This window comes from Pezoporus flaviventris, unplaced genomic scaffold (genome assembly GCF_033815535.1).
Source record: "Pezoporus flaviventris isolate CSIRO_AGI_PZ_B2104156 unplaced genomic scaffold, CSIRO_AGI_Pfla_v1 ptg000252l, whole genome shotgun sequence".
In the NCBI taxonomy this organism is placed as follows: Eukaryota; Metazoa; Chordata; class Aves; order Psittaciformes; family Psittacidae; genus Pezoporus; species Pezoporus flaviventris.
Window position 1 is genome coordinate 343,779 of NW_026892799.1, and position 12,359 is coordinate 356,137.

Below are 12,359 nucleotides of genomic sequence, written 5' to 3' on the forward strand. Positions count from 1 at the left end.
GAGGAACACAGAAATGTTTGGGTGGAGGAGAGGCTCTTTAATCATCGGGAGAAAAACAGCCACGTTGTAAACAACACAGAGTAAAGTAAGTGCTCTTTATTGTGCATCACATAGGCTTGAAGGCAATATAGGAGAGAACCAAAACCTTTCCTAAGGAGCAAACATTTATGTACCTTAATGAAACAGTGATCTTAGCCTACGTGGGTTTAACATGTATCTTCCACTCGGCTAAGTCCTACAACAACCCTTTAACAGCTCGCTTCTCACACAAGGCAGGGAGAGGGATCTGAAGTTTCTTGGTTTATGGGTAGAAGGTGCCTGTGGTTTGAGGGGGGATTGCCTTGCTTGATCAAAGGCTGTCAGGAATCACCTCTTCCTGCTAAAGTGGGCTGAGGAATATAGAGAGTGCTTCTGTCCCAGGATTAAGAGGTAGTGAGAGAGACCTCTTCAGTGTAGCTGCACTTCTCTACTTACATCTGCCTCTTTCTCCTCCGATTCCCAAGGGAAAGCAAAATGGAAAGATCCAAATATTTTTGGTTCTGAACTAAGATAACATTCTTCAATTTGTGTGTGCCCCTCAAACGCGGAAACGGTGTCATTTTTATTGTGTATGCAAACAGCCACAGTGGGAAAAGAATGCAGGGTATGTTCCCAAAGGAGAGGCCCCCACTGCCTTCCTCAGTGCTGCCACAGAGCAGCTAAAGGCCCAGAACTCCACTGCGAGGTCCCAGCAGCTCCATGAGCTCATTCCACTGGGCTGATGTGTCCCTGGCTCCTCCCGCTGCCGCTCCAGCTCCTGCTGGAATGGAAGTTTTTCACAAATAATTGGACATTGCTTTGAAAAAAATGCTTAGGAAAAAAAAAAGCTTTGGAAAACCCCAGCAGGATTTGAGCAGAGTCCGGCACACCCGGAGCGTCAGGCAGTGCTGCTGCTGGGGCTGACCAGGCTCAGGCATAGGAATTCCTTATGGAAGTTCGCTTGTGCGTTGACAAGGTGAAACAAGTTCAAGAAGCTGCTGTCCTCTTCATCACGATCCCCTGCGGGAGCAGAGCAAAGCAGTTAGGGATGACCAGTGAAACACAATTACTTCTTGAAGCTAAGTCTTATTCCCTGTGTGTTTTCAGCAGCCTCTGCTTAGATGTACAAGGCATCAGTTACGGCACCTAAGGGCAGCGCAGCTGAGGAAGCACACTGGAGACTCTCCAACATTTCCCTCACCAGCTTGTCCGAAGATGGACAAGAGCAATTGTGCATTAAGATGCAGGAGCAGGGTGTTCGTCTCTCCAGCTTGTTACCATCAGCAGTCTGGAGGCTTTATGGAGGCTGACAAGCTGTGGTACAGGGAGCAACTTCTCAGAGCCCTGGTTTAGGCTCAGCCCAGAAGGATCTTGGGCCTAACGCTTGGTGGGACCTGTTTTAGAAGAGTGTTGCTTCCCCTGGCCATGGCACTGGGAATCTCTGAGGCAAGAGGGACTGGTTAAAAGAAATGTCTCTCCCAATTATCATAGGATCCCAGCCTGGTTTGGGTTGGAAGGGACCTTAAAGCTCCTCCAGCTCCAACCCCTGCCATGGGCAGGGACCCCTTCCACTGGAGCAGCTTGCTCCAAGCCCCTGTGTCCAACCTGGCCTTGAACACTGCCAGGGATGGGGCAGCCACAGCTTCTCTGGGCACCCTGTGCCAGCGCCTCAGCACCCTCACAGGGAAGAGCTTCTGCCTAAGAGCTCATCTCAGTCTCCCCTCTGGCAGGTTAAAGCCATTCCCCTCATCCTGTCCCTACAGGCCCTTGCCCAAAGCCCCTCTCCAGGTTTCTTGTCAGCCTTTCTAGGTATTGACACTCATGATTACTTATGACATTGATTTTATGATATCAAAGCACTTGAGGCAGCCCCATATTGCTCTGGTGGTGAGGGAAGAAGGAGGCCTGGATGTGGTGCCATGCTGACCAAGTTGCTCCCTGCCCTTGTCAGTGCTTACCAGACAGCACTGCCTGGAGCATGTCCATGATGAGGTGAGCAAAGGCATTCTCCAGACACTGTAGAAAGTAGTTTCTCTCCCCTGGAGTGCTGAAAACGTTGCAGACCTTCTGCATCATTTTTACTGCCCAGTCCATGCAGTACAGGTCCTTCTCACAGACCTGATGGACATGGGGAACATTAGAAACACGCCTTTTATGGTGGGAACAAAACCACAGAAGGCAAGATTAAATTTTAGGATTAAGCGTTGATTCTAATGCAGGGCTGTAGCCATGGCCTAGAAAATGAGGGGCTGCTCTCAGGACATAGAGGTTGCTGTTGTGGTTGGCATGCTAATGGGGGAGGTGCTCCACTTTCTGCTAGTGGTACTTCTCCTCAAAGCCAGGCTTTGCAGTGGCTGCACAGGGACCAGAGGGTGAAAGAGTTCCCAAGCCTCTGCCAGGACTTACTCCTGGTACGTAGGAATAGATGGGGCAACAGTTTTCAAGTCTGGGAAAGCAAATCTGGGGGTAAAGAGACAAAAGGCCTGAGCATGCTCTGTTCAGGGGCACTCACCAAGGCCAGGAACACCACGAGCCTGGCTAACTCAGCCACTCGCCCGTTCACAGCTTTACTGGCCATGAACGTGAAGCAGATGTTGTTTCCACTCAGAATGAGCAGCCGAGCATTGTTCTCCATGAGCCACTCCCTGGGAACCACTGCAGGAACCAGAGAGAGTTACAGCCAGCTTTGAACAAAAGAAAGGAGTGCCACAAGAACTGCTCTGAATGACATGAATCTGTGAATCATTGGCTTTGATAGCTAACCAGGACATGGAGGGGATACTCTCTGGATTGCAGTTGCAGCACTGAAGCTCCTACCAGCAGTGCAGTTAGAGCTCTTCACAATAGCTTTCATGACACAACCTCACCCCAAGCTAACTTTCAGTGTAGCTGTTAACATTGTTCTGTAGATGTTGGCTGGAACAACCATTATGTTTTCAGCTTACACAGCTTGCACAACGTTTCCTCACTAATGGCTAGACAAGACTTGGATTTTAAAAGGTCTGCATGGGTTCTTAAAATACTTCACAATGGGGAAAGACAGCCTGGATTTGTCAGCAGTGCTGGGTTTCTCTCCTCCCCAGCTACTGCCTGGCTTCCATGTGTAATGGCTTTTCCAGTTATGCTGCAGCTACTGTAAGGAATATCACAATCAGCTTCCCCAGGCACCCGTGTGCTGGAAACACACCCACTGCCAGATTTTAGGCCATGAGTGTATAATCCTATGGATTAATGATAAAGGCAAAACCACACCTGACAGCTCATCCACAAGACTGATGACATCGTCTGTTGTCCATTCTCTAGCTTCTGCATCATAGAGCAGTTTAATGGCCTCTGCTAGACCTTTCAGGCTGGCTTCATCTGTTGGTCCTTGTATCATTTTCTTCCAAACCACGTGTCCTGAGCAATATATGAGCCACAACTGCTGGTAAGTGACCAAGTGATTAAACAAACTCTGTAAATGACACACACACACACACCCCCCCCCGACTACTCGCCATCAAGAGAGGACACTGGCCCAAAGATGATGTACAGCAGGCGAGCTTGGTTAACCATGGGCCATGGCTTCAAAATGCGGGTCAGCCAGAACGCGGAGTCGCTGCGATGAACCCAGTGGTTCAACAAGACGCTGCGGCAGTACAACCTGATCCTCAGCTCCAGCTTCTGGGCACTTCCTGGGGCAAAAGAAGGTGGATGTTATCAATCCAGTAAGCCTGAGGTGATACAGATGATCACTTCCTTCATAGGAAGAAAAAGAAGGATTTTCTTAAAGCTGCACCAGAGCATCGAGAGGGATTGAAGGAAATTCTGGCTCTTTTAGGTACGTTGCACTAATTCAGGCCATAGGATCTATTGATGCAGCATGTGGTACCTTTCTGCAGCAACTCATGTCTAGTTCAAGAGCTCTCAGCTGGGTTTTGGTTTCTGGGGTTTGGCATCAGTAAGTGGAAACAGGAGGAAGGTGTGTATGTGGCTGTGGATAGTGTCCCACAGAAATACCCAGTCCTGTGCTGCATAACATGAGAATTTCTTGAGAGGTGTGTGCCACATCACTGCTGAGTTTTAGAAACATTAAACCTGACTTTTTACTGATTCCCTCTCTTTCTGTGTTGGTTCCTTTCCTGCTGATTTCACTGGTACTGGTGTACAGTCAGAAAGGTTCAAGTCCATGTTACTATTCACATACATACATAACTTATGCATTGGTTTGATAATGGAATGATTCAAAACACCCCAATGCCTCTCAGGACAACTCTTTTCACTTTAGGGTAAGTGAAAAGCATTACGGTAACAAAAGCATTTATCTTTGATGCTGGTAAGCAAAAAATACCTCTATCTATCTGTGTGAAGGCCAAGTATTTGCCTTCAAATGCCCATTTTCTGCCTAACGTTGGAGCCAATAGAATGTACATGAGTCTGGAAAGGATTGGTGCTACAAGGCTTAGGAGAGTTAAAGCAGTCTCAATTCTAGACACGTTTTGTTTGCAGTAATGGAGCTCCATTTTCTGCCTTTTCCTTGATAGTGTGTTTCGATTTGGTAGGGCTTTTGTCTGCTTTGATGATTACCTGGTTTGCTGCTCACAACTGTCTGTACTTTACGGGCTAAATTGCTCAGCTCCCAGAGGAAGTTAAAAACCCGGTGACACTCCAGTTCATCCCAGCCTGCTGTTAGGATCTGAAGGTTACAAAAGAGAGGGGGTAAAAATGAAGAGATTGAGCCCTAGATGTCCATCACAATGCCATTTCTCCTATTGGATCAATGCAATCTGTCCTGCAGTTTCTCAGAAGGACAGGGAGGGAAGGTGTCATACCTGCAGTGTGGTGCCTGCACAGCTCCTTCCTTATGAGCAAAGGGAAACCATTATCTGCTATAGAGGGGCTGTGCATTATGCCAGAGGTTGTGCTTAAGCTTAGTGCAGCCCAGAATCAAAAGCTGCCAATGGTGTCCCACATTCAGAGCCAAGATCTTAGTTTGGAACCTTATGTGGAGAAGTACAGAAAGGGATTTGCTACAAAGACAAATGTCCCAGCACAAATAATTATCTGTAGCTCTTAACCACAGAAAGATAATACAGGTTTTGGTATTATCAAAGCCTTTCTTGCTGCATATGTGTAGAACACGTGTAACACAAGTTTCTAAGACTTAAATGCTTTTTAAATGGGCTCAGGGTGCCTGTTCTTTTCAGAGAGAACTTCTTTCTGTATTTTGTTTTATTGTTGCTCTCCACTAAAGCCTCCACTATGGCAATTCCAGCACTTCACTATCAAACGTCTCAAGTAGTGTTAAGAAGCCCAACCCAGAGTGTTCCACTGCATCTTTGCAATCACAGCAGTCATTACGGTAAGTAAGCCTCTTGAGCTGTGAATTTGAAGCTGTGTAATCAAATGTTCTCCTTCTCCCATGTCATCTTAGATAATAAACGGCTAATCAAGATCCAGACTGGTTGGTAATGAAATCCAAACCGAGGAATTCCCAAGTCAAATCAGCAACTTTAACAAGCAGAAAGGAAATTCATGGAACTGTGTGAATAAATACCTTCCCCCTACATCCCAAGGCTCAAAACCATCTTAAACGTCTAAATAGCTTCCAAAACCACAGATTAATTTAGAAAAACTGCCTCATTTTTCTTTTCTATTTGGGATACTTGCCTTGTCTCCATAGATACTGTACCTGTAAAAATACCCCATAACACTGTAATCCCAAACAATGCAGAGGACTTGGACAACCATTAAGTTTGAAACAGGACACCTGGAAGGGCAAAACATTTGTGATTTATCTGGCTAGAAGCTAATTCCTGTGATTGAAAATTCTCTGTGCTACCTATGGACATCAAGACTGATTCAAAAGACTCAGAGGACTCCCTTATTGTATAAGGAAACAAATTATAGTCCCTATGTCAAGGCTTAGCATTAAGTCCAAAACTGTGGTCAAAAGGGTGTGCAAATGGTCTCTAAGATGAGCAACCCTGTCTCCTCCAGGAGAGTCACATTCCTGGAAGAGCTGTGCTCTTCCTCTGCAACATTTCTAGTAGTCCACAAAGTGAAGAGAGGCTGAAACCCACTGCTCTTGGAATATGAAATCTCTGCAGAACAGCCTTAGTCTAGGCTGGCTTAGGCTTTTCTCTTGTTAAAGAGAGACTGATTTCAAATCAATAAACTCATTACACAGTAGTAATAAACTCCAGCAAAGGGACAGTAAAAGGCATCATTCAACATTAAGTGCTTTATAGAAATGGTGTTGTAAGTGCAAGGGACAATTAGAAGCAGTAGTGAAAGGACCATGAACTTACTCCTGAGAGAACCTTGTGGATGTACTTCAGCCTCTCTTTAGTAGGCAGGAGAAGCGTGCATCTTTTAAGCAACAATCCTGTGAGCAGAACAAACACATGCATGTTGTCAGTACAGCCACGCAGCAGAGGCGCTCCTCAATGAGCAGAAGTGCTCCCATCACACATATCCAACACACCATCCAGAAAAACTGCTGTGAGGCAACAAGAGCAGCACAAAGAGTAATTTGTGCTTTGGAGGAGAGGTGCACCCTCTTGTAGCAGAGATATCTTTTACTAGAGAAATGTTGTCAGGGCTTCCTAGGCCATAACTTGTTTATTGTGTTGTTGTAAAATCCCCGTTAGCCACAGTTGGAGCCCTATAAAAATTACTCTATTGGTTTTAGAATTACAGCAGTTAAAAATACTGGAAAGAAATGTTACTCGTTGCACCTCTTCTAACAGTTCCCTGGGGAATGCTGTTTTCCCCTTCTATCATGGAAAGACGAGCTTCCCAAATTGTTTTCAAGATAGCCACGTGCTCTAAAAGGAAAAGATTCTAAATGGTGTGAATGTAAAACGTAGCTAAGGGGTGGAATTCTTTTTCCTCTACAGGACTGAAATGGTCCATTTAGGATGTCCAAGTCTGGAGTTCATTATAGCCTGGAACAGCTACCCTACTGATAGAAAAGAGGTTAACAGCTTGCTTTTCAAAACCTTTTACCAGAATTGTGTATATATATAGTTAATTAATCAAGAAATCCACAGAAAAGCATGTGCTTTGTACTTTTCAGGGGGAGGGAAAAAAGAGGAAACCTTTTTTGTCTGAATTGTCAGTCTCCCAAATAACACACAGCTTCTCCAATGTCAAAAAGTGCTTTCTGCATTCACTGTGGTTCCAAAGTGACTCTTTCTTTCTTTAGCAGGGTGTGAGCATTCCTGTGTGACAGACATCATTTATTCATCAGCCCATGACAGCGTCCAAAGCTCAATCAAGTCAATTTGCTCTGGACTATAATAGGCTTTAGAGAGATGTCCCAGACAGGCATCAGCAGGGGGAATCCTGGTGGGTGAAAGGGTTGAGCAGAAGGTGCTGCTCCTGGGTTTGCTCAGCAGAATCCCCCCTGTGCAGAAGGACAGGGCCATGATCATTTAGAACTCAAGTCTCTTTTAAACCATGGCTGGGATTCTGACCCTATTATAAGCACTGGAAGATTTTACTGTGCACTTGAGTGGAGCCAGACCCCTGTGAGGTTAAGTGACATTTATGTACAGTCCCTGCTCAGGCTCTCTGAATGACAATGAGTTTTTTCCATTGTATCCAATCTTTTCTGCTGTAAAGTGAATATTGATTTTGCAACTGACCTCTGAACAAAAACGTACTCTTGAGTCTTCCACTGATGACACAGATATTGCCAGTGATCTTTATATTTTGAGTATGACATTGGTTTACTACTAGGCCTACTATAGTGTTCACACCTACGTCCAAATAGCAAGTTGCCGTTTTGTGTGTGTCAAACTAATTTTGACATTTATTTTTAGTTGTTTTTTAAGAATTGTAAGTTTTCAGGCTTCATTTTAAAATAAACCACTAAGATTACTTTAAGATACCTCAAAACCTGGAAGGATTGCTTACAATAGGAGCTCTTTGGTCTGAATGACTTTAACAGTGTTCCGTTGCCTTTATTTAATGTCTGAAGTTCAAACTGTACTTATAATTCCACATCTAACCATGGCATCATTTTATTTCTCTGTCGGCTATCAGAGAGGTAACAGTAAATAGCTGTGGGTCAAATCATGTTATAATTTCATTTGCTTCCCTGATAGAATGCCTTAGAATGAGTTAGAATAAGTGTGTTTTAAACGTTAGCAGAAAAGTTAAAAAGCAAATGGGTTTGGATTTGAGGCTGCACAGCGCTCCTCCTTACCACATAACCCAGGTCATTCTGATCTGTTTCTATTAGCAGGAGGTCTGAGCAGCTGGAACAAAGAACATGTGCATCTTTTCACCCAGAAAGAGCTTGATTAGCACACAGGACACCATGACAGCCAAAGCACAGACATTTTCACATTGCCCTTAAGCTGAGAGTGAGAGGAAAATGTGTTCTCCATGCCTTTTTGTCTCTGAACTCTGAGCCAGAGCTGCCAAAGAGAGCTGTAATCGCTGACAAGTGAGAGAACATTTTTATGATGAGCATGCTTCTTTCCTAAGGAGTGGAATGTGCTCTGGAATCCATCTCAAGGAGACTGTCAAGCAGTCTTCCCGATGGCAACTGTCCTTGGTCACTTTAGAGTTAGGCTGGCTTTAAGTGCTGCGGCTGCATTTCCCACACTGAGGAATGTGAGCTACTCCGGAGTGCTCCAGGAATGCAGCCTGAGCAGCCACAGTCCTTCCTTCAGGCAGTGTGGGGCCTGGGAGCCTGGGTTCCTGCTGCAGTTTCCAGTGCTGGTGGCCAAACAATCTATATTTGGAAACACCTACTACTGAGAGCTGATCCTCTGCCCAGCCCCTGCTTGCCATTTAATAGGGGGGAAAATAAAACCCGACACAGAGGAGGCAGAATATACATTCTTTTTTCCATAACTAAGAGGCTTTGGAATCATTTCAGGTAATTCCTCCCACCTCCCCTGGCCAGTTAATGGAGCAGGCTATTTGGCACCGAGAGGAACTTCTCTTTCAGAGGGAGCTGCACAAATGATTTGGGCCGTATCTTCAGCATTTTACTGATCAATGCAGAAAACAGAAGAAACCTTTTAACCGAGCTCAGTTCTCTAATCTTTACCATTTGCATTAAAGGATCACCTAGAGATCTGTAGTGCTCTAAAATATAGGATCCTTCTCCCTTGCCAGGTAGCTCAAGGTTATGGAAGTCTCGCAGTAAGAGCCTTTGGTTTCCTGCTGAGGTTGAGATGTAATTCATAAGGTGGTTGCTGATGGTTTTCGACACCATGCTCAGCATGCTGATATCCTTCACTGAAAAGGCAAAACCCAGTATACTTGTAATTCTTCACAGCAAGAGAAAGGTTAGTCAGTAACTTGATCTTCCTCAAAAATAGGCCAAGATATAAGATTTATCTCGTATATACCAAAATTTAATTAGTTTATCTCTTTTGCTAACAAACTGTAGTCATCAGAAATGGAGAGATCTAATAATGGAGAGACATAATAGGCAAAACCCACTTCAAATAATTTTTCATTATCATTTACATTTTTGGTCATTTGGTTCTGCATACATAAAAGCTGAAAATTCAGAGAATAACTCACATCAAATGGCTTCACCCAGGTAAAAGCTAAACCACTTTACATAAGAATGAATTTTTCTGAATGGGAAACTTGTGGTAATCTTCAGACACTGGAAGGGAGATTTTTCTTATCAGATTCTCACCTGAAAGATAATTCAATATCATTTGAAAGATCTCTAGTGGAAGTGTTTGAAAATACCCAAGTGTTGACAGAGATTGGGAGTGTGTGTCCGAGGGGTTGCAGCGCTGACTGGAGCGACGGGTGCTGCGCCTGTATTTCTGATTCGGAATCAAGGTGTAGCTGGTCCCTGGGGTGGAGGTCATTGTCCTGTCAGTCCCATCAATTGAACCTGGAGAGAAAACATGGAAGTCTGTCATAACAGAGGAAGAAAATACCATCCCCGAACCTAGGAGGAAATGGCCGCATTGTTGACACTGCGATGGAGCGTGAAAATCTGGTCATATGCATAGGATAAGGATTTGCTTTAGTTTAGTGCAGTGACATTTAATTTACTAAGTGATGTTCTAATTCCATGCCTCAGAGAACGGAGTATTCAGCTGATTTTAAAGGAGGAAAAGATAAAAGCATGGGGGTCATCCTTTGAGTGCGACATCGGGAAGATGAGAAAATAGTTCCGAAAGGAAACTCTTGAAGTGCATGTGATGGTACAAGCTGCAGTGGTTAACTAAGTTCTCTTACCTTGGTACACCAACTATTCAATAGAATAAGATGAAGTTCTAGGGATGTTATTGAAAGGACTGTCATGTTACTTGATTCCTCTAGTGATAGCTGTTTATACACAGTTATACTACTTACACAGATGCTTGCATACGACAAAAAAAGGGATTAAAAGTAACAAAGTGATGCTTCAAATCATTTTTTCTGCAGCATTTAAGTTGGCACGTGGCTTGATTTCATATAATGACATATATATTTTATATCATGACATATATATTTCATATAATGACATATATATTTCATATATGTGTGATATACACATGTGAACAAAGAAAACCAATGAGCCAAACTCTCCCAGAATCCTGAGGGCCTGAAAGGAATGAGCTTTAAAAGATCAATACCTAAGCTCTTTTGCTTTGCTTTCTGGTTTCTGAGTCCCTAGAACAGGCCCACCTCACCTTGTCAAGCAGCAGTGAGAGTTAGTGCCTCGCTACCTCGAGTCTTATTCTTTTTAACAGAGATTTTTCACACTGTTTCTTGATTCCAGCAGCTGAGGCTCCAGGGAAATTGCCACGGAGAATGAGTGCTGCAGTGTAATTACAAGAGCTGGCAGCGCTGGTAGCAACAGAACTGGACCCCATCCAAGCTGCAGTGCAACATCCCAGTTGCCATCAGTGGGAAACACGCTTGGAGAATAGGCCTCATTGTTTGGAAGATTAAAAATTGACAAAAATTACAGCAAACGAGTTCCAAACATCCTTCATGTTTCTTACGAAAGCCTGCAGAGCCAGACCTCTCTAATGTGCCACTGAGCAAAATTACCACATCCACAATGGAAGCACTGTTTGTCCTGACAACTGCAAGAATACAGGCCATTTCATTAGCAGTGTTACAAATGGGTTTGGCTGGCTCGGGCCTGGGTGTTGGATAGAGTTTGCATTGTGCAGTTAAGGAGGTTATACTTCACTGGAAGCCTTTTTCATTTTGGTATGGTTTAATTCTAGCTTCTAAGCTCCAAGCTTAAACTTTCACAAGGCTCGTGAGCCAATATAACTGCTCCTAAAATTAGTGTTTCATTAAGCTTTTGCACTGCCTGAGACAGAAAACTGCTGTAACACCTTTAGGAACAATCAAGAAACCACTTACAGATAAACATAAGTGTATATGGATAAATGTTTACCTTCTAAAAGCAAAGGCTGAAGTCAGTTGGAAATGTATACTCACAAGTGTGGGTTGAAGACAGCTTGAATTCCTTGTGCACAGTGCACAAAGCAGCTCCACTCCTCTTTATAGCCACTAAAATGCGTTCAAGACGGGCTAAACCTGATACATATTTCAGATCCATAGACATAAAGTTGCAGCCCTACGCTACTTTCTTTTCCTCCCCACTCCCCTTCCCGCGCTCAGCAGGACTGTACTTGGGAGGATTTATGGCCTCTTACCTCGGGTCTGCAATTGTGTTATAGGGAAGGATAAAACCACTTTGCCACCAGGGAGGTTTTCAGCCGAATTCAGCCAATTCCGGTCTGTTCCCGTTCAATCTGATCGAAGTGGAATCGACTCCCACTATTTGAACCTAGAGAGGAGCTAGATAAAAAGAACATAAATAAACCCGACTACAAACAGTGAGTTTCAAAGCCAAAAGCTTTAGAGACTTTTACTGAAAGCTCCCATATGCTTCCTCTTTGACTTAACGTGGGGTTTTCTTTCTGAGGGAGTTCAGCCAGAGCAGGGCCATGGTGTGAGCATCCCCATCTGCTTGCCGGGATATGGCTTGTTTAGAGAACTGCTTAATCCAGGCTGGAAATTGAAAGGTAAACGTTAAATATTTAACAAACTAAACTCAGAATATCAGCCAGGAAGGGTGGCCTTATTTGTTGCTATAAGCTGATCTGTTTACAGAGCAGAAAGCAGCAACTCCCAGTGCAGAAAGCAGCAAATCCCAATGTTTCTTGTCCCGGAGCAGTCGCTAACCGCCCGCTAATGGATGCGCTGTTGTCCTGGTGCCCCGTCTTAGGGTTTGGCAAACATTTATTGCTTACTTTGGAGATGGCTTTGGAACATTTCCTCACAAAGAGCACGGAACCATTTGCTTCAAATATTAGCTCCAAAGGGGATTTTTTCCCCCCTTATTTCTTTAGGTTTTTCCTTCT

At 44.2% G+C, this 12,359-nt stretch overlaps 1 protein-coding gene across 1 annotated transcript; it reads right to left on the reverse strand.

Moving 5' to 3' along the window:
* Window positions 1-828: 828 nt before the first annotated feature.
* Window positions 829-11,777, reverse strand: FBXO47 (F-box protein 47). The gene is made up of 12 exons (XM_061442731.1): window positions 11,649-11,777; window positions 11,387-11,502; window positions 9,671-9,877; window positions 9,088-9,258; window positions 6,309-6,385; window positions 5,690-5,767; window positions 4,585-4,693; window positions 3,516-3,692; window positions 3,271-3,417; window positions 2,531-2,673; window positions 1,977-2,136; window positions 829-1,038 (listed from the first exon to the last, which is right to left on the reverse strand). The coding sequence occupies exons 3-12, from the start codon at window positions 9,849-9,851 to the stop codon at window positions 917-919; spliced, it is 1,365 nt and encodes a 454-aa protein (XP_061298715.1). The 5' UTR covers window positions 9,852-9,877; window positions 11,387-11,502; window positions 11,649-11,777; the 3' UTR covers window positions 829-916.
* Window positions 11,778-12,359: the final 582 nt, after the last annotated feature.